This window comes from Cervus elaphus, chromosome 5 (assembly GCF_910594005.1).
Source record: "Cervus elaphus chromosome 5, mCerEla1.1, whole genome shotgun sequence".
NCBI lineage: Eukaryota > Metazoa > Chordata > Mammalia > Artiodactyla > Cervidae > Cervus > Cervus elaphus.
Genome location: NC_057819.1, coordinates 115,089,558 through 115,111,243, shown reverse-complemented (window position 1 = coordinate 115,111,243; position 21,686 = coordinate 115,089,558). Strand labels below are relative to the sequence as shown.

The following is a 21,686-nucleotide window of genomic DNA, read 5'->3' as shown; positions in this document are numbered from 1 at the left end:
CAACCCCCTTCTTCAGTTTCCCAAGCAACATTTCTTGGCCAGGTCTGTCCCCCTTGCCCCCTCTTCTCCCTGGCTAATTTCCTTGGCTAGAATCCCTAATATTCTCTGGGGGATTCTAGATACTTCAAAAGTCAGATGGAAGAAATTCAAGTAAAAATCTCATAATACTCTTTATTATAAATTACACACACCATGAGGTTTTTAAAAAATTCTATTTTTCCATTTCAATGCACATGCATAAAGAAATGTCTGGTATAACATTCACCAAATGTGAATACCAGCTATTTCTGAGTGGTAGGATTTGTGATGTTTTTTGCGAATATTTTAACAACGGCATCATTTGTATAAATTCATCATTTTTAAGACAATGAACTGGAAACAGGAGTTTACCAACAGGGTATATGGGGATTTCTGTGGTAGGAGGCTATTTCCCAAGGGTCGAGTGTCAGGAGAGCAGGAAGTGGAAATAGGAAGGAAGGTACAGGTCTTAGCACCACCACCTCCCTGCCCTACCCATGTCCCTCCGCACACTCAGGGCTACAAGTCTTGGTAAGAGAAAGGCGGCAGGTCCGGGACACAGGCTGCCAGGTGGGGAATGCAGGCCACATGATTCACACTGCAGAACCCAGCATCCTGGCCTCTCTCAAAGTAGACACTGCCAGGGGAGAAGATGGAGGGGTCCTCGTCAAAGAAGTTATAGGGTCGGAGCAAGAAGCCAACTCTGTTCCCCAGAGTCACTGTGTTGGGGACATCCTCAGCGTGGGGGATGTGCAGGAAGCTGGCTGTAACCCAAGCCACCAGGTCCTGCAGGAAGAGGAGGAGCTGGAGATTTTGGAGGCAAGACCCAGAGAACCTCCCCTCAGCCACGATCCCCAGTCTCCAGCCCCAGGCCCAAATAACAGGCTTCTCATCCATGTGAGAAGCTGTAGTTTGGTCCCAGAGCTAATCTCACCCTAAGAGGGATGAGCCATGTTGGTCATCAGCGGACTCCCTGGCCCCTAAGCTAAGAGCTGGAAACCTACCACTCCCTCCATCCTACAGCCATGACACTAGGCTCAGGGGAGCCTTGGTCCTCTGCCCCTAGGGCTACCAACCTCTCCTAAGAGGGTCTCATTGTTGATGAAGTCAGCAAAGGCCGCAGTGGCTGTCCAGATGTCATTCTGGTAATAGATGCTGCTGCTCTGGGACTCCTCCTCCTTCCTCCGGGTCACCACAAGCTGGTATCTGACCGGGAATGTTGTAGGAAGGCAATGTCAGGAAACATCAAGGGCCTGGACAGCCCAGATAGCCTTTGGCTCAGGTTCTGTGTGAGACTGATTCCCATCCCATTATCTGCTTGGATTTGAGAGATCCAGGGGTGAAGGGTCCACCGAGGTTAGTGAGCTGGGGTCTCTTAAGAGCTGGGATGGGAAGGGGACCAGCCCTTCCCTACCACCCAGTCCCCGGGGCCCTCCTCACCTCCCCCAGCTGAGGGCCCTCTCCATGGTGCTGTCCAGCGGCATGTGTATGCCAAGAGGGCTGTGGATCTGGATTCGGTACCCGCGCTGATGACCCCAGGCATTAGTCTGGTTGCTAGCCAAGTAAAGGTAGCGGGGAAGGGGGCTCCCCAAGAAAAAAGCCGTCAGGTCCTCCCTTCCCAGGACCTGCCGAGTCAGCTGTGGGCGCTGCAGTTGGTGCTCCGGACTCCAAGGGGCTGCCACAGGTTTAAACACCACGTCTTCAGCTACCACCCAGTTTTTCAGCCCTGCCAGGGTGAGGGGAGGGAGAGGAGTTCCACACCAGGTGAGACAGGTCCCTTGTCATCTCCGTGATGCCCACTGCACTGGCCTGAAAAACGGCCGCAGAGCCCAGCAGAGAGCACTCTGCGCTGGGAGCCAGGTCTGGACTTGAGGGCTAGCCGATCTTCTTTGAACCTGCCCTGTCTAATAGCTACCACCGGTTACAAGCGGCTCTTTCAACTTAAAACTTCAGTTCCTTAGTCACACTAGCTACATTCCAAGTGCTCAACAGCTACCTATGGTTGGTGGCTAACAGACTGGACAAGGCAGGCATGTATTTCTATCGCTGCAGCTTTCTGGGCCCTGGTCTATCCAATAGACCTTGGACCAATTATTTGCTTCTCTGTAGTGAAGCACATTTGATTCACCTTGTGAATCTCTACACTAGGCATTAAAAAAAGTTGTTCTATGGCTGAGCTCCATAAATGGAAAAGCACACACAGGTGGCTAACAACATTCTTCTAACTATGAAAGGGATTTTTGTCTTGGAGAAGCTGGCTGGAAAAACCTGATCCCCTCTTCTGGTGCCCTGCACACTCCTCCTGACTCTGAAGCTTTGTTTTTCTTCTCTTCTCAATTTGGCAGGGACCACTTTGTCTTTTTCACAAATAAATACATTTGTATCTTTCAATTGTCTGGGGTGATCCCTGAAACACTTATACTCTTGCTGCAGGTTCAGACTGTCAGTTCCTTCCAGTCTGACTCCCAGGAAGGCGCTGGAACAAGGGAGCTGTCCTGAATGCAGCTACTGCCCTCTGTGCAGGCGCCTGACACAACCTCTGGCCCACAGCACCAGCCCGCACTGCGTCCTCTAAGGATCCAGTGTTACTTGATTTTACGTCCTAAGACAAGGTTTTTTAACGTCAAAGTGCTGGAGAGAAAACTTCAAATCAGAAAATAGTCATATACCGAATTTGTCAAAGAATAATCTAGTTAATACTAGCATTTCCATCATGCTATTTTCTTAGCTCTCCTCCCCTCCACACCACACACACACACACACACACACACACACACACACACACAGAGGCACATGTGCCATCTTTATACTCAAGAGGATATGAAAATGTTTCACAAGAATATGCCGAGTTATGGTGCATTATATACAGGCAGCCACTTTCTGACCCATCTCCCCCCCACCCTCCTCGATTTCTGTAACTGTAAAACAGACAGGGTCTGGCGGATTCCAAATTTTCTCTCTGGGCGAACAGGCTGATTTGGTTAATTATTTTCTGAACTGGACAAAAAAAATGTCAAGAGGAGAAAGCCCCCTTGGTGCTTAAAGCCTACTGGAGAAATCCCTCTACATTTGCATCAAGTCTGTTGCAGGCGCGCCGTGTCACCGGAGAGCCTATTGTGATGACGCGTGCTGGCAGGAATGGGCTGGGCCTCCCCAGAAGGCGCCTGGGCCCCTATGCTGTCTCCCCAGTCATCTGAAATCCTGTGGGAGCAGCCCCTAGCCAGCGCCTCCCTCTCTCAAGCCCCAGCACTACCTCCACTCTTTAAACCTCTTTAGACACTGCTTCCTACCTCCCTCTGCTCATCCCCTTGCTTTCCCCACCTCCACAGTCTCTCAGAATAACAATGAACTCAGAGCCCCAGCTCCAGCTGCATCCAGCCTGAGAAGGCCAGTTCCCTACTCACAGACAGGCTAAGGCAGCCAGATAGCTCAGCATGGCCATTATGTTTCATTTTAAAATTGCAGGTCAGAGGGGCCAGGCAGTTGAAACCTATCTTCTGCTAAACACCCAGTAGGCCCAGTAGGCTGACTGCAGTCAAAACACTCACATCAGCCCCTGCTGTTGCCACAATAAACTGTGGTACTGAAATGCCACCCTCTTACCTCTTTGGGCTTGATGTGGGGGTCTCCCTTCCCTCTGGCCCACCCCAACTCTCCATCCTCATCCCCCGGGGCACTCACCTGCCACATCCAGGTCCAGCTTGAAGTGGAAGGCATGTGTGTGCACCGCCCCCAGCACTCGCTCCCCCACGCGGTTCCCAAAGAGGAGGCTCTCCTCTCCCCCGCTCAGGAAAGCTGTGTTGATGTAGCCCGTGGCATGGACCCGCCCTTCAAGTGCCCCATTTGGGTGCAATACAAAGTCCCAAATGTAGTCATAGTTGCCTACAGAGGACACAGACCTGACTACGAGGGCAGAGCCGGCCAAACCACCATAGAAGTGACTCTGAAGCTGATTGTGGTGCCTTCGGAGGGGTAGTCCCTGGGCCTCCTCAAATACACACACAGCCCCCGGGAGCAGCTGGACTGCCCCTTGACCCACCAACACGTGGGTGTCCACCATGGTAGACTGATAGGGGCAGTCTACTCCCCGCACCAAGCCTCGGCTGTGCCGGCCAAGTCCATAGCTGCTATCAAGGTATCGGGTCATCATGGTCTTGGGTGAATCGGCGCCATAGATAGACACACACTCCTGGACACTGACTTCGTAGGCCACTCGCTCACCCTTGAACCGAACATCAAAAATTCTCATGCCACTGAATGCCCCATGGCCAAAGGTAAATGTCCAGAGGAAAGACTCTACCAGGTGCCCTTGGACGCTGTACCGGGAGCCCTGAGGTGAGAACTCAAGAGGGGGCAGAGGGCCTGGGGAGACCCGGGAGCGGAGGGAAGAGGCCCCATCTGGCAGGGGTAGAGGAACTCTAACCACGTCCAGCCGGCCAGCCTTAAACTCCCATTCCAACTGACCCAAGTCTGCATAGTAGTGCCCGAGGTAGAAAACCTGCTGGACAGCCCAATGGGCAGGGTCCAGGGCCCTATGGTCCAGCAGTAGCTCGAGCCCCACGGGGTGAAGAAAAATCCCGACACCTGAGATGTTATGGTAGAGGGCTATCCAGGTAGCACGGTCCCCTGAGCGCAAGCCACGAGGGGTGGCATGCAGAGCCGCCAAAGTGGAGCCATTGTAGTTGAAGACAGAAGCCAGGAAGACTGGGGCCTTGGGGAACTCCACCTCTTTCAGATGCGTCCACATCTGGGCAGACTCGGTTGCCAGCATGGGGCGTCGGTGATAGGGCAGGGGACCCCCATGACGCTCCACGGTCACATCCCGCATGTAGGAGGGCTGGGGCAGCGGCCCCACCACCAGCTCAGTCACATTGGGCTGGGGTTGTCCGCCAAAGAAGACGATGGCCAGTGCCTCCCGGGCAGGTGGGGGGCTCCCCCTGTCCAGGTGGGCCAGGGCTGCAGCCTTGGGGGGCAGCTGTAGCTCTACCGAAAAGATGCAGTTGTCTGAGGGTTGGGCCTGGGCTGCATCCACCAGGCCTGGCCCCAGCTTCTGGGTCAGGAAGCTCATCACAGCTGTCAGCTCTTCTCGGCTCAGGTCTGCAAACAGCTGGCTCTGGCCAGGGTGTGTCCAGGGCTGGGCACGGGGGGATACAGAGGGGCAGCGGGGAGGCAGGTTGGAGCCACCACGGCTGGTCAGCAAGACATAGGCCAGGGCAAAGATGGTGATGAGAGACAGTGCCAGGAACACGAGGACTACCTTGAGATTCATGGTGAATGCTGAGAGCTGAAAGGAGAGTCCCACCAGCTGTTCCTTCCAGTTACTGACATCAAATCAGGGTTTATATTCAGGAGGATGGATAGGAATAGCGAAAACTCCACCCTGTGGGTTGGACGGGAAATTTCTGACCTTGATTTGTGTAATTCTGCTCCAATTTTCTGTTCTGTGGTTTGGCTCAAGGTACGACTTCCACGTGCATCGCCTCAGCCCATCCCTGAACTCCTCCCAGCAGCACGGTCAGTACCCACTCCCAAGCGCCATCATTTAGAGCAGATTAGAGGGCATTTGTATAGACGCTAAACTCTACCTTCTGCCCAGCATGGGTCTGAGGAAGAATGCAAATCTCAGATGCCCGATCAAGTCCTATGAGCCACATGCAACCACTCTGGCCACTTTCCTACCTTCTGGCAGGCACCACCCCAGTATTTCCAGGATCCACTGCCCAGTTCAGCAGTAAGCACTGTGTTCTGCCAGATGCCTAAGGCAAAGAAAGCCCTTGGTCTGTAGTCTCAGGCCTCTTCCATCTAGCCAGTTGAGAAACGAGTGGTGAAGACCTGGCCACAGCAGTCAATTTGTATCCCAATCACAGGTCCTGAAGCGGCGTGACCTCAGGGGACTTACTTATCATGAGACTCAGTGTCCTGATCTATAAAGAAGGGATAAAACTACCCTAGAGATTCATGAAGAATAAATGTGATCACGCAGATAAAGTGCTTCACAGAGCTTGACACGGGGCAGGCATTCAAAAACGGTCAGCTACAGGTACTGATCTCTGAAACAGAATAGAAGAGATGTTCCTCCACCATTCAAGACCTTAAGTCTTTTTTTTGCAGAGACGATGGATCCCAGATCAATGGATATCAGTACGCTACTCTGCAAGGTGGAAGTTAAGGAAACTTTTATTTCAGAGGGAGCTAAGATCCCAGACAGCCCTCCAAGTCATTTGAAAGTCAGAACCAGGAGTCCCTGGCATATCCTCAAGAAACTTAAGACATTATTCAGAGAGAAGTATTGTATAAAGAAAACGATGGGGTGGGGTGTGCCTCAAGCCAGGTGATTCCCCACACATGGAACTACAGCACCCTCTACTGACAGTTTAGGGTATTACTGGAGAAGGAAGAAAGGAGCTGGGATATTGTCAGGGTTGAAGGCAAGTTAGGTTGGAGAAGAGTTATCTGGTGGCTCAGACACCTGCCTGCAATCTGCCTGCAATGCAGGGGACTGGGGTTCGATCCCTGGGTCAGGAAGATCCCCTGAAGAAGGGAATAGCTACCCACCCAGTATTCTTGCCTGGAGAATTTCATGGACAGAGGAACCTCGCAGGACATGACTGACTTTCACTTTCTTTCAACTTGCATTTAATTCAGACTGCACACAAATGAAGGACCCACTCTTGCCTCTTGGTAGGCCGAAGCCTCAGTCTTTTCATTATTTCAGAGAAAAGAGGCAGCTCAATTGAAGTAAAGACACCCAACAGGGTGGCTGGAGGTATATATGGAGGTGGGTGTCCCAATGTGCACACACCTAAGTGTGAGTATGTCCCAGGCCACCAGGGCATCGCATCAGCGTCTGCAGTTTTAGAAAGAGGTCAAAGTACCTGTATTTTTAATAATTTCTTGACATGGTAAAAGAATTTTACATTATGATCCAAGGGCAGTAGGGGGAGGAGGAGGGGTACTGGAACAATCCAACAAACAAAAAGGGAAACCGAGAAACACAGGATGGGAGGAGGGAAGGGTTTTAGTTGGAAGGGGTCTGGAGGGTGGTAGGGGCACTGCCCAACTAAAATGCAATTGGTTTGTTACTGAGTACTATTCATGGGAAGACAGCATCCGAACTCCTCCTCTATAGCATAACGGGGGACCAAAATGATGCGCTCAGATGGAAATATGATTGGAGGTTGGAAGACAGAGATGGGGCAGGGAAGGGGCAAGGATAAAAGTCAGAAACACTGAAAGAAAGAGAGCCACCAACAGACTCCCCAGGAGTGGCAGAATAAAAGAAGTAGGGGTTGATGAGGGTTAACACAAAAGCTGTAACAAGTGGTATCTCTGGAAGATTTGAGAGATAAGAGGCAACTCTTCTATGGTTTTGACTTGCTCGGCAGATTTCCACATACACACACTGTGTACATGCCTGTGTGTGCACACACATATACACACAAGTGACTGCTTTCCCGGGAAGCACAATACTACAAATAAGAAAACATTTTTCCCAAAGGGAAAGCCCAGTAGCAGCAGCAGCATCTAGCCTCACAGCTGCAGACACCCTTACCCCAATTTACAACTGGCCTGGGAAGAGGCAACCAGGGGTCAGAGGACAAGCCTTTGCAAAAACACCCAAAAGGACTCGAGTCAGAGGAAGGGGCCTTCCCCACTCCCTCCGCTTCTCATCTCTCAGCTCCCCTCCAACTCACAGCCTCAGGCACCAATATCAGGAGACAATGGGTCCTGGGAGAAGAGGACTAAGACATCTATCACCTTCTAAACAGTGTGTGTGTGTGTGTGTGTGTGTGTGTGTGTGTCAGAGAGAGAGAGAGAGAGAAAAGGAGAGAGAGACAGGGTTTACAGGTGGGCAGGGCGGGGGGGGGGGGGGGAGAGGGCATCACGTAACAGCAGCAAGGCATGTGTGTGCTGCATGTGTGTATATATATCACACACATATATGTATGTGAAAATCCTAGTTATAAAAACACCTGAAGGAGCTAGGGGCTTGGCAGAAGAAGGTCTAAGGTGTTTCTTGTCATGATCAGGTTCAAGGTACAATGTATGTAGACGGAAGCCCTCAGTCATCACCAGGGCAACTGTGGCAGGGAGGATCCAACATCCCACAGTGGCGGGGACACTAACCTTCCTTCCGCAAGAGAGGAGTTGGTCCCCTCCACCCCACCCCAGTTCCTACAAGACACCGAGCACTTTCCTTCCAGTCCCCTCAGCTTCTAACCAACTCATCATCAAAAGGAAGAAAACACAAAGCCCAAGACACAGGAGGGAGCCAGGGAGAGAAAACACAAGTATTCCTGTGCCAGGATCCTGCGCACACAAACCTGGAGTTCTCCAGAAATTAGGACAGGGGGGCGTGGGGGTGTTAGGGGAGGAAATAGAAGAGTTCCTGAGGCCTGAAAAAAGAGGTAAACACGTCACAGAACTACATGAGAGTTTCATTAGACTCTAACTAAAAACAGAGAGAGGTGTGATTACTATTTCCAGCCAGTTTCCCCATCACGATAGTCATGTAACAAACCAAGGCAATGTCGGTCTTGAGCCAGACTCACAGAGTCCCCTGACCCTGGCCCCGGCCTCAGTACAGTGTCTCTGCATTGCTGCTCCGGGGTCGTTTGATCTTCTCAATATTTTTCAGGATCATGTCATGTAGAGTGACCTGGGAGGAGAGGATCAGGGAATCACATGTCTATTCAACCCCTACCTCACTAGGAAAATGAGACACCCCCACAACCCCCCCTACCCCCAATCACTCATATGACCCAAATCTCACTCAAATCTGAATTCAGGGTGGCTGCCCTTCTACCTCTCTCATACCCCGGACACAGCTGGGGATATCCCAGGGTCCAAGAGTCTAATAAATAACATGTATGAAGCACTTAACATACCAGGAATTACACTAGGTCCTTTAATGTGTTAGACGAAGAAACTGCAGTTTGAGGTTAAACTTGCCCAAGGCCCCATATTACAGGTAGAATTAGTTCTAAATCTATGCCTGACACTAACGCCCACATCTTCACCTCAAGACTATACTGCGCCCTTTCCCATCCAGGTAGAAAGAAGGAAAAAAGCACCTAGACACCTTCAATGACCTTATGGGGCTTTTCAATACTCAGTTGACGGGCAGAATTTGTTCCACTCATTTTACCTCCAACCCCCAACTCAATCCCTAGAGAGAGGCAGGAAGACGGCCAGAGGAACTAAGAGAAGCCAGAGCAACTGTGAGCAGGGTCCGAGGTAACTTACATATTGATTCCTTAGCTCTGAGATGATGAGCCGAAGGCTGATATATTCTTTCTCATCGATCTCTGTCACGGTGCGACGATAGTCCTCCTGATGAGGGGCAGAGAAAAGTCGTTTCCAAGGCCTGACTGTCACCCACACGGCTCTTTCTAGGAACAGTCGCTCCCCCCTGTCCTACCACTTCCACCCTCAGCCCAAGAAACCCTCACTTACCACATGGGGATATTTAGCTATTTTAGAAACCAATTTGGCTCTTGTAATATAATATCTGGAAGGAGAGAGAAGAGGAGAAAGCTGCAGGAGACCCCGGACGGTGTTCACCACCTCACCAGCCCCCAATTCCTAGGCCACACCCCAGCCGCCCTACCTAGAAATCTGGTCCAGATAAGATGCAGCTTCACTCTCAACAGTTCTCAGTTCTGCAACTGTCTCCTCCTGAAAAAAACAAATGAGTCAAAAGTCACTTCCATGTCATCCCACAGCAGAACACAAAGGAAAACAGAAAAGCAGAGGAAGTGAGAATACTCCCACACCTTCCTCTCCAGTTTCTATTACAGGTGCCTTACCTGAATGGACACGCCAAAGTTGTTCCCATCTTCTATCCTAGGAATCAGGAGTTGTACCCACATTTTGACCTGGAGGGTGAGGGGACCAAAATACACGTATGAGGACCTCAGCCCTTTCTCCTAAAGCCATGAAGTACACAATTCAGGCTGTTGGGGCCACAGGCCAGGAGCACAGGAGCCAAGATACTTAGTCTGCCAGCTGCCACATCACCTCCACGCCTCCAGCCCCATCATCGAGTACATCCATCATCTAACACAGCTCAAGACAGGGTATCTGGGGTCAGCCCACAGGTCACTAGCCCCTGCCTCACCGTGTTGCATTTCTCAATCAGCAGCCGGATCTCAGGCTTCACTTTCTCAATAATGTCCACCAGCTGCTGGTTGCTTTTTAGCATCCCATTGGGCATCACAAACACCTTGGTTCCTGGCAGGGATGTGAGGAAGATTAAATTATTGGTGTGGAAAGGCAGGACATAGCATTCCAGGTCTCTCTCTCTCTTTCCCAGCCCCATGAGATGTTATGACCTTGGCCTTTTATCTGGCATAACCCTATCTACAACCTGACACCCCCAACAGAATAAAAAAGAGAACACCTGGATTAACAGACTAAACAACAACAAGTCTAAAGTATTCCACAGGTCTGAAGAATAAGGAAATTTAAATATGTTCTATTTTTCCCATGGATTTGTGAGAGCTCAGGAAGCATGGTTTCCGGATGATTCTCATAAGGAGTACGCAACCCAGATCTCTCTCTCACAGTAGGGTTTGCACTCTTAAGAGATTCTAATGCCTCCACTGATCTGACAAGAGGCAGAGCTCAGGTGGTAATGCGAGCAATAGAAAGCAGCTGTAAATACAGATGAAGCTTTGCTAGCTTGCCTGTTGCTCACCCCCTGCTGTGTGGCCATAGACCAGCACCATGATTGAGGACCCCTGCTCTATAGACTTAATAGATCAACTATTATTGAAGAGGAAAAAATAACACAGAACTGGCATTTCTGTGAAAAATCTGTGATGTGTAGTCCTCTTCAACCTGTCTCCCTTGGTAGTCCACACTAAAACAAACCCTCCCTGTTAATCGGAAAATTAGGTTTCGAGTGTTAAATAATGACGATGCTTAGAAGACATGGGAATGTGAACTCTGGGAAATAAAATCAGATCCTGCTTCCTGGCCAGGAGAACACATTCTGCATCTGCCGGGAAGGGTTGGGGTGGGGGACAGTAAAGGCAGCTCTTACCCTGGAAGGCCTCTTCACATTCATCCAATCTTCTCTTCTTGTAAGTGGGCTAAGGATACAAAGAGACAGGAATTAGCCTGTCCGACATCCACATCCCCATCATAAGTTACCCTTCAAGCAAGTTTAATCCCTTCCTCAACCCCACAGGTTGTCTTAATTAAGTTATGCACAATTTATTAAGCACATACAAGCCTTTAAGATAAGATTCTTGCCAAAATGCAACTTAACCTCTGCTGGGAAAACCAACCTTTCAAGAAGTATAAACAAAGGAAGCAATTAGGGGGAATTCCCTGGTGGTCTAGGGGTTAGGACTTGGCACTTTCACTGCCAGAGGCCCAGGTTCAATCCCTGGTTGGGGAACTGAGATCCCACAAAAGGGGCATGCTGTGGCCAAATATAAGTAAATAAATAAGCAATTAGGGGAGGGAGAATACTACAAACAACAGGAAAAACGAACCACTGAATGCAGAGTTAGGGTAATTAAGGGAATATGTGCAAATCTGCCAATTCCATAAAAACACAAAATATTCAATCAACAAACGTATTTAGCAACTGCTATGTGCTGGGAACAATGCTCGATGCTGGGGATACAAAGATAATGAAGATAGTTTCTGCTTTCCAGAACTGCAAGTTCTATCAGTGAGACAGTGATGCAGACAGAGAACAAGGCAGTGTCATCAGTGTTATGATAGAATGTGGACATATAACTGGTAACAACTCAGTATCAAAGACACACAAAGGCTAGGACTGTAGTTACATGACAAGAAAAGTCTTGCCTAGAGTCATAGGGACAGACCAGATCACTTGTGGGAACCTGTAGCTATCTGTCCTATTTCAAACTCACTCTAACAGAGTAGCATTAACATATTCACCTCATGCTACAAATGAAAATCAGGATCTAAAGGAGGTGCTCTGGAGTCATAATGTCTTAAGAATCCTCATTTCCAGATAAAAATCCCAGTCTCCTCTCAGTATGTTTCAACTGACCAGGAAATAGAGAACAGAGAACCCCTATTGCTTTGGAACACAAAGGAAAATATAGGACACTTACACCATCCAGTCCATCATGGCTGTTGGTGAGAAGAATGGGGTCAGGGACTGGGAGATTCATGTCTGAGTGGATCTGAGTTAGGTCATGGATGTTTAGGATTGGTTCCTGAAAGAGAGATGCCCACCCCCAAAAACATTAGTCTTTTCAAGATGAACAAAGAAGTATTTCATTCAAAAAGCAAGAAATGAGAGTGCGTTAGGGTACACAACAGAACAGAATCAGCACCTCATCTGTCCCACCAGACAGAAAGACCCTGGCCAAGAAAGTTGGGGAATCTGAGGAAAAGAAAAGCATCTCTCACCTTCAAAAAACTATCAAGTTCTAACAACTTCTTTGGGAAAAAATTTGCCACCAAGTCTTCTGCCTAAAGATGAGGGAAAATACAACCGAATTAGTAACTGTGGGAAGGCCTGTCTCTATAGATATCTCTTCTCTGGGGAACTCCCAACTATTAACCAACACTCATTTTTCTACTTATTTCACTCACCTCACTTGTGATCCGCTCCCTGAAAGAATCAACCTAAAATTAACAAAGAAAGCAATGCAGTAAGAGCAAATCAGCAGCTGGCAACCTAAGTTTAGGCAGGTTGGGGAAACCCAAATCCAAATGTCTTCCCCTCACCTTATAATTGTAATGAGAAGCTGAGAGGCCCCCAGACTGCAAATACTTTATTTTTTTGAGGATCCATTTCTCCATCTCAGGAGAGGGAAGCGGGGCTTGAGGGCAGCACCCACCTGTCTTCCCCCCCTCCCTCCCAGTCTGAAGCTGTCTGACTTTGAGAGCAGACAAAAGACAAGTAGATGGGGGAGGTGTGAGCTCACAAACGTGTCAACTCCCATCCAAACCTGGCCTAGGCAAGCCTGACGCCAAGGGCAGGGGCAGTAGCAGCGTATGGAGCGGCGACGTTGCCAGGCTGGGGGACTTTCAGCTGTCACTAGCCTAAAGCACTAAGTCCGCCACGTGTCCGCGAAGGTCCTCCCTATTAGACGGGGTACACAAGGCCACCTCATATTATCCTCTCCCCCGATGCCGTCCCCGGGGGTGGGGGGCTGGGCTGAGCCTAGCGGAAGCTCAGGGTTGGTGTCCCCAGGGAGACAAAGACGCCACGGGGAGTGGGAAATCGGTCAGACAGCTCGGGGATTGAAGCGAGGGGTAAGGAGGCCTGGGCCGGTGCCGCTACCTTGAGCTTCACTTCCTGATCCACCTTCAGCAACGAGGCCATGGCCGGGCCGGGCCGTGTCCGCTCCGCTGGAGACCGGAGGCGCTGTGGGCTCCGGGGAGGGGGTCAGAGGGAAGGGGGAATCTCGGCTGCTTTCAGGACGCGGCCTCCCTCGCTGGGTCACTCACTGATCACTTGCTCCCTCCCTTCGTGCCGTCGGTCAGCCAGCCCGCCTGCTGCCTGTCCCTGCTGCCTGCTCCCTCTCTCGCTCACCCTCCCGGCTTTCGCCGCTCACACCGGAAGTTGCGTCACAGCCAATCGCCGGGAGTCCATCGAGGATGCGCACGTGCTCTGCGCAGCCGCGCTGAGGTTCCGCTCTGGGAGCTCGGCGCTCGGCTCTTACCTCCCAGTTCTTGTGCTGGATACGGGTGAAATGAGAGGGAGGGTGGTGGAGACCGGTGTAGTGAGATCTGAGCCTCAGAGACTCGGGGATTGTTTGCCTCTCTGTTTGCCCGGCACTCGCCTTCACGGAAGGGACCTTCTGAGCCGCTGCCCCGTCTCGAGCGGGGACCAGACCGACAATGCCGTCGCGCTCCAGTGACGTCGGCCCGAGGAAGCTGGCTGTCCCAGTGCTGGGTTCTGGGCGTCTAGTCTGTTCTGGGCATCTAGTCTGTTATGCACACTGACTCCTACTCTTGGCCGAAGCTGTAGCGTTAGACTGGAACCTAACAGAAATCCTATTGCACCAGGCTTCCCCACTTTTCTCTGCCACTTAACCACTTATTCTCCTACACTTCCAGATCTCAGAGACCAACTGCCTGACGGATGGACAAATTGATGCCCAGAGTCGGGTAGTGCTTGTCGAGGCTACACGGTGATTTCAGAAAATCCAAGACCAGAACTCAGATCTCCTTTTAGGGCAGTGCTGTATCCATTTTCCTCATGGAAGGCAGAGACTATAACTCTTAACTCACCCATTCATAAGGTCTCTCTTAATGTTGGTTGTTTCACCCTAAAATGGACTAGGCTCTGGGACAGCAATGTAGAGGCTAGAAATAATGTGACTCACTTATATAAGTTAAACGTCTTTTGATAGCCACCTTAAAAAGTAAAACCGGTGAAGTTCATTTTAATCATATATTTAACCATTTATCCAAATATTTCATCGTGTAACCAATATAAAAAAAATCAATGTGATCTTGTACATTCTTGTCTCATACCAAGTCTTTGAAATTCAGTATGAATTTTATGCTTACTTGCACACCTCAATTCAGAGGAGCCAGGTTTGCAGTACTCAGTAACCTTATGTGTTTAGTGGCTTCCCCAACAGCACAGTTCTGAGAAATCAAAGGTAAACAAAACTCAAGTTCACTGGTCTAATGGGACTTCATACTAGGGAAAGAGATCAGAAAGATCAGAAACTGACAACATAATTGCAAAATCTGATAAATGTTAGGGGGAATGTGGCCGACATAGAGAATACCAGGGGTCTATTTTAGATAAAATGGCCAAGAAAGTCCTCTCAGATGAAGTAACAATTAAGCTCAAATCTCAAGGATGTAAAGGGGTTAGCTTGAGAAGAGTGAGAAGAAGAGCCTTCAAAGGTATGGGTGCAGCACAGGCAAATGCTCTGGGGAAGGAAAGAGGTGGTCTAGTTGAAAAAAAATTTAAGCACATTTATTTTTCATTTTACTGATTTTTTTTGGCTGCACTTCATGCTATGCATGATCTTTCCTGAGATCAGAGATCAAACCCGGGTCCCCTGTAGTGGAAACATGGAGTACTAGCTACTGGACCGCCAGAGATACCCCAGTTGAAGAAACTGAAAGACTAGTTAGTAACCTGGGGCTGGGAGTGGGGTGGGGAGGGTTGTTAGGAAACAATTTGGTTTAAGTACAAAGGCAGGTTATCTGATTTATATTTTATCCTGGGCACACCTCTGTGTTAACAGCAAGGGAGATGGGGGGAGGGGGGAAAGAGCAAGGGAGATGGTGGGAATACACAGTTTAATGAAAGGTGACTGACTGTGGCCTTTGGAATCAGAGAAACCTGCCTTCAAATCAGGAGCCTCAGCTCCTTTGTTGTTGTTCAGTCGTTCAGTCTTGTTTGACTCTGAGACTCCATGGACTGCAGCACTCCAGGCTTCCCTATCTTTCACTATCTTCCGGAGTTTGCTGAAACTCATATCCATTGAGTCGGTGATGCCATCCAACCATCTCATCCTCTGTTGCCCACTTCTCCTGTCCTCAATCTTTCCCAGTATCAGGGTCTTTTCCAATGAGTGGGCTCTTCACATCGGGTGGCCAAAGTATTGGAGCTTCAGCTTCAGCATCAGTCCTTCCTAACTGTCATATCTTGGGTAAAGTATTGAAATGGTGAGTCTCAATTCCCTCATTTGTAAAATGTAACTTTAAATGTTACTAATAGATAGTATGTAATTTAGTAGGTTTGTTATGGACACAGGCAGGCACTTGATAAATAGTAGCCGTTATCAGATAAGCTAACTGTTCATGCTTAGCATGAAGAGGTTACTCCTTAAACTATACAATTATTCTCATCCCCACTTTCAGACTCAAAGTCCTTTTCCACTTATTCAAGACCACTTACAACATGGCCCATACTACCATTCTTACTAATTTAAAAAAAATATGTTATTTATTTGGCTGTGTCCAGTCTTAGTTGTGGCATGTGGGATCTTCACTGTAGCATGCAGGATCTTTCATTTCGGTGCAAAGACACTCCAGTCACTTTAGTTGCAGGCGCTCAGTTGCTCCGAGGAATACGGGATCTTAGTTCCCCGACCAGGAATCAAATCCAACTCCCCTGCATTGCAAGGCAGATTCCTTGCACTAATTTCAGGTGAACAGCGAAGGGACTCAGCAATATATATCCACGTATCCCTTCTCCCGCAAACTCCCCTCCCACTCAGGCTGCCACATAACATTGAGCAAGAGTTCCATGTGCTATACATCGAGGCAGATTCTTAACCACTGGCCCACCAAGGAAGTCCCACCATCTTGCTTATTAACATCTAACAGTTTTCCCCTTTTTACCTCTCCTTTCTGTTAACACTTGTTCCTAGTAACTTTTGAACTCTGATCTGGAATTTAATTTCAGGAATGCATTCTCAAATTAACTACATCCTATTTTAAGTGAGCCGTTACCCTGCATTTCTTTCAGAATTACTAACTTCAGCTTAGAAGCTTAATATGTTTGTGCTTATTGAAATATGGCTTTGTTCTCAAATAATTGTGTTTTGTTTTCTTCAAGTAGAATGTTAGTCGCTTAGTGGTGTCCGACTCTTTGCAACCCCATGGACTGTAGCCTGTCAGGCCCCTCTGTCCATGGAATTCTCCAAGCAAGAATACTGGAGTGGGTAACCATTCCCTTCTCCAGGGGATCTTCCCAACCCAGGGATGGAACCCGGGTCTCCTGCACTGCAGGCAGATTCCTTACCGCCTGAGCCACCAGGAAAGCCCCATAAGAAGAGAGGTACACATTCCTTTTTTCTTTCTTTTCCTCCTCCTTTATCCAAATGTTTTAAGTAATAGGCACTCATTTGTTTATTTATTCAGTGAACAATTGCTGAGGGCACCACTATATTTAACAAACTCTTTTCATTCCTGGGTGCTTATGAATCCATGATCACTGATGACTGATTTTATTTTAAATTCATGTCCACAAAAGTCACATGGGTGCTCCTGAGAGTCTCAAGCGTTCCTTGGCTTGGAGACAACCATCTTCTCCCTGTGCCTCTTCACATGTCTTCCCTCTGTGTATGTCCATCTCTGTGTCCACATTGACACCCCCCCTTTTTTAAGGACAACCAGTCATACTGGATTAATGACCTAATGACCTCATTAACTTGATCATATGTGAAGATCCTGTTTCCACATAAGGTCACATTCACACGTACTGGGGCTTAGGACTTCAGTATCTTCAAATTTCAATATCTTCTGGGGCAAGTTCCACCCATAACACCTGCCATTATCTGAAGTTACCGTACTCATTGGTTTACATGTTTATTGTCCAGTTCTCTTTTCAAGAATATAAACTGTTAGAGTAGTTCACCAGTGTATCCTCCCAGACCTAGACGAGTGACTGGCACATAGTAGGTCTTCAATAAATATATTTGTTAAATATATATATATATATGTATATATATATTTGTTGAATTTATGACCTATGGTATGTTGTTGAATATTCAGTTCCTCAGGTACTACACCTACTGATTGTCACGTATTCTCCAAACAGCAGAGCAGACAGAGAGCTTACTATGTGCTGGATGTTGTTCTTTGTGCTTCATATTATTAGCTCATTTAATCATCACATCACTACCCTATGTGACATACACTATCATTCTCGTTTTTTTTTTTTTTTTTGGCCACACTGCACAGCATGCGGGATCTTAGTTCCCCAACCAGAGATGGAACCTCTGCTCCCTGCAGTGGATATGCAGAGTTCTAACCATCAGACCACCAGGGAATTCCCTATTATTCTCATTTTACAAATAAGAAAACAAGGTCCATAGTGGTTGAGTAACTTGCTCAAGGTCAGGGTTGGTGAATGACAAAGACAGACCTCCAAACCCACAGCTGTAATCTCTAGAAGCCCTCCCTCTCTAGAAGCCCTTTACGTATCTACATCTTTCTGAGATGGTGTTAGTGGCAGCCATACAGGAAGAAATGTACTGAATACAACTATGATTCGGCCACTGTTGGCTCAGACGGTAAAGAGTCCACCTGCAACACAGGAGTCCCAGGTTTGATCCCTGGGTTGGGAAGAGAGATTCCCCAGAAGAAAGGAAATAGCTACCCACTCCAGTATCCTCACCTGGAGAATTCCATGGGCAGAGGAGCCTGGCTGGCTACAGTGCATGGGGTCACAAAGAGTCAGACACGGATTAGTGACTAATCAATTAGTGACTTATGAATCAATTACACCAGTCTTACTTGAGAATCCTTTGGGGATGATTCCACTCAACTCCTCTAGAGGGAGTTTCATACTGAAAGATCCAAGGAATAAGGATTGTAAAGACCATCTCTGATTGGTTAGCAATACCAGGAGAAAAGCAACCTAGTCCCACATATTATGTCTGATGCTAATTATAGGAGGGCATACACATTTAAAATACTAAGAGAGTCACTTCTGAAAGTGGGAACAGCTTTCTAAGCAATATAAATCATCAAGAAAAAAAGCTGATTTGACTTCATAAAAATGTAAAACATCTGCACATCTGGAAAATACCTTAGTTATTAAGAACCTAGTAGACAAATGAACAAAGAACACAAGTTTCACAAAAGAGTCAATATTTACAAGTAACCAATGAGGTCTACTAAAATAACAAGGAAGTACCAATTTATTTGCCCTTGTTCCTCAACTATTGATATATGATAGCTGGTCCTGGCCAGGGCATCTTGAAACAGGCTCTCTCAAACCTTACTGGAGGTAGAATATACATATATGAAACCACTTTGGAAAACAATTGCTAATGTTAATCAAGAGACATGAAATAGCCAAATTCAGTAATCTCAGTGGTGAGATTCTAGTTTTAAGAAGCAGTCACCTTTTCACTGCAGCATCATTGTAACCACCAAAATTGGAAGCAATGCAACAAAGAAACACATTAAGGTAACACTCAGGTAATGCAGTCATGAGAGTGACAATTACAAAATCTGTGTAACAACAGAGGAAAATACTTATTATGTAACATTGAATTTTAAAAACAGGATACAAAAATTGCATATAGACTACAAATATAAATACAGCTTTGTTAAAACTGGAGAAGGAAATGGCAACCCACTCCAGTATTCTTGCCTGGAAAATCCCATGGACGGAGGAACCTGGTAGGCTACATACAGTCCATGGGGTCGCAAAGAGTTGGACACGACTGAGTGACTTCACTTTCACTTCACTTCACTTTGTTAAAATACACAGTGACACAGACTTAGAGAAGGAATTTATGGTTGCAGCGGGAGTGGGGGGGGGGCGCAGGGGAAGGGATAGTTGGCAAGTTAGGGATGGACATGTACACACTGCTATGTTTAAAATGGATAACTAAAAAATAAATAAATAAATAAAATGGATAACTAACAAGGACCTACTGTCTAGCACAGGGAACTCTGCTCAATCTTATGTGGCAGCCTGGATGGGAGACGCATTTGGGGGAGAATGGATACATGTCTATGTACTGCTGAGTCCCTTAGCTGTTCATCTGAAACTATCACAACATTGCTAATCAGCTATATCCCAACACAAAATAAAAAGTTAAAAAAAAAATAAAATGAGTGACTAAAACAAAAATAAAATACACAGGGAAGAAACATCACAATGCAAAACATAAAACTTAGAGTGTGGTAAGATTATGGGTAATTCTATGACACTATTGCCCCAACTTCCTGTATTGTTATATTATCTTTCTGTAAAAGTTTAATTTTGCTGTAAATGAATTATAGGCTTATTGTCAAAAAAACTAACAGTACAAATTTGTATTAAGTAAAAATCTCTGTCCCGTTGTTTAGTGAAAGACACTGCTTGCTGAATATCATTTCCTATAACATATGTCATATTACGTACCACATTATTTTTTATACAAATGGAATTATATCATGTTTACTGCCTATGACCTTTCTTATTTAACTGATAATCATCTCTTGCCTCAGTTCATGCAAAACCTCCCAGGTGGTCTCCCTGCTTCTACTCTTGCCCTTCTTCAGACCATTCTGAAAGTAGCCAAAGGAACCAAGGAAAAAGCAAGTTATTCCATTCTTTTTAATGGCCGCATGGGGCTGCAAAGAGTCAGACACAACTGCGCTACTGAGCACGCACAGTATTCTGCTGAATGAGTAATACCATAATTTATCTAAACAATCCCTATTACTGAAGGAAATTTAGCCGTGAACTTTATTTATTGTACATGTGTATTTGATCACTTGTATTATCTATTAGGAAAATTCTTAGAAAGAAATTTTATGAATCAAAGAATTTGAACATTTAAATTTTTTAAAGACATTCCCAAATTGTCCTCCAAAAAGACTGTACTAGTTTATACATAGAGTTCCCCATATGCTCATCAATACATGATATCAACTAGCTCAGTTCAGTTCAGTTGCTCACTCGTGTCCAACTCTTTGCGACCCCATAAACCGCAGCACGCCAGGCCTCCCTGTCCATCACCAACTCCCAGAGTCTACCCAAACCCATGTCCATTGAGTCGGTGATGCCATCCAACCATCTTATCCTGTCATCCCCTTCTCCTCCTGCCCTCAATCTTTCCCGGCATCAGGGTCTTTTCAGATGAGTCAGCTCTTCGCATCAGGTGGCCAAAGTATTGGAGTTTCAGCTTCAACATCAGTCCTTCCAATGAACACCCAGGACTAATGTCCTTTAGGATGGACTGGTTGGATCTCCTTGCAGTCCAAGGGACTCTCAAGAGTCTTCTCCAACACCACAGTTCAAAAGCATCAATTCTTCAGCGCTCAGCTTTCTTTATAGTCCGACTCTCACATCCATACATGACTACTGGAAAAACCATAGCCTTGACTAGACGGACCTTTGTTGACAAAGTAATGTGTCTGCTTTTTAATATGCTGTCTAGGTTGGTCATAACTTTCCTTCCAAGGAGTAAGCGTCTTTTAATTTCAACTAGTTCAGCCTTTACCAATCTCTTAAATGAGGAAAGCTGCCTGACTTCAGTTTTATTTCCACTATTACTAGTAAAATGAAATATCTTTCATTTTTTCTAATCAACCATTTGTTTTTCTGTGAGCTTTTTCACATTATTTGCCCATTTCATTACTGGCCTATGGGTATTTTTTATTGATTGAATAGAGTTCTGTATATCAAAGAAATTTACCTTCTTTCTTATGAGACACAACTATTTTCCACATTTTCTTTTCACAAATTTTTTTTACAGTGTCTTTGATAGTTCAGAAAGTTTTCATTTCATTTTCATTCTTGGCCACACCACACCAACATGCAGAATCTTCCCCAACCAGGGAGCAAGCCCCCTGCCTTGAGAGTGTGGAGTTTTGACCAGTGAAAGGACAGGGAGATCCAGAAAGTTTTAATTTCTAAGGAGTAAAGGTCAATATTTTCCTTTTTACTTCTGATTTTCATGTCATGCTTAGACAGCCCTTCTCAACTTCAAGATTATAAAAAATATTCACTCATGCTTTCATCTAATACCTTTAACCATTGTTTTGTTTTTTTGCCACAGGGCTTGTGGGATTTTTAGTTCCCCCATCAGGGACTGAACTGGGGCCCTCAGCAATGAAAGCTTGTAGTGCTAACGACTGGACTGCCAGGGAATTCAATCGTATTTTTGACGCTTAAATTTGTGACTAACTTGGAACTTCTTTTGGTGTAAACAGTGAAGTAGAAAATTTAGCTCACTACCATTTACATGGCT

The 21,686-nt window shown here is 46.9% G+C and overlaps 2 protein-coding genes and 1 non-coding gene across 4 annotated transcripts; 1 reads left to right on the top strand and 2 right to left on the bottom strand.

Moving 5' to 3' along the window:
• Positions 1–63: 63 nt before the first annotated feature.
• On the bottom strand, positions 64–6,178 carry AOC2 (amine oxidase copper containing 2). 2 transcript variants are annotated; one of them, XM_043904711.1, is made up of 4 exons: positions 3,700–6,178; positions 1,459–1,744; positions 1,095–1,224; positions 64–804 (listed from the first exon to the last, which is right to left on the bottom strand). In XM_043904711.1, the coding sequence occupies exons 1-4, from the start codon at positions 5,285–5,287 to the stop codon at positions 538–540; spliced, it is 2,271 nt and encodes a 756-aa protein (XP_043760646.1). In that variant the 5' UTR covers positions 5,288–6,178; the 3' UTR covers positions 64–537. The 2 variants fall into 2 exon arrangements, with proteins under 2 accessions (XP_043760646.1, XP_043760647.1); XM_043904712.1 differs by having other exon boundaries at positions 1,648–1,744.
• A 2,257-nt stretch (positions 6,179–8,435) lies between these two features.
• On the bottom strand, positions 8,436–13,870 carry PSME3 (proteasome activator subunit 3). Its single transcript, XM_043904714.1, has 11 exons — positions 13,298–13,870; positions 12,604–12,636; positions 12,418–12,480; positions 12,117–12,221; positions 11,066–11,114; positions 10,139–10,251; positions 9,828–9,896; positions 9,629–9,696; positions 9,475–9,529; positions 9,265–9,351; positions 8,436–8,677 (listed from the first exon to the last, which is right to left on the bottom strand). Exons 1-11 carry the CDS (start codon positions 13,337–13,339, stop codon positions 8,597–8,599), a joined length of 765 nt encoding a protein of 254 aa, XP_043760649.1. The 5' UTR covers positions 13,340–13,870; the 3' UTR covers positions 8,436–8,596.
• On the top strand, positions 11,353–11,425 carry TRNAE-UUC. The gene has a single exon. It is a non-coding gene; the product is annotated as a tRNA-Glu (tRNA).
• Positions 13,871–21,686: the final 7,816 nt, after the last annotated feature.

Bases quoted from the DNA above. Each gene is read 5' to 3' on its own strand.
- PSME3 (XM_043904714.1), bottom strand. From the start codon at position 13,339: ATGGCCTCGTTGCTGAAGGTGGATCAGGAAGTGAAGCTCAAG. The intron at 11,115-12,116 runs GTAAGTGTCCTA...TTGTATCCTTAG, and splicing joins GCCATGATGGACTGGATGGT to CCCACTTACAAGAAGAGAAG. The intron at 8,678-9,264 runs GTAAGTTACCTC...CTCTCCTCCCAG, and splicing joins CAGAGCTAAGGAATCAATAT to GTCACTCTACATGACATGAT.
- AOC2 (XM_043904711.1), bottom strand. From the start codon at position 5,287: ATGAATCTCAAGGTAGTCCTCGTGTTCCTGGCACTGTCTCTCATCACC. The intron at 1,745-3,699 runs GTGAGTGCCCCG...TCACCCTGGCAG, and splicing joins GCTGGACCTGGATGTGGCAG to GGCTGAAAAACTGGGTGGTA. The intron at 1,225-1,458 runs GTGAGGAGGGCC...ATTCCCGGTCAG, and splicing joins AGGGCCCTCAGCTGGGGGAG to ATACCAGCTTGTGGTGACCC.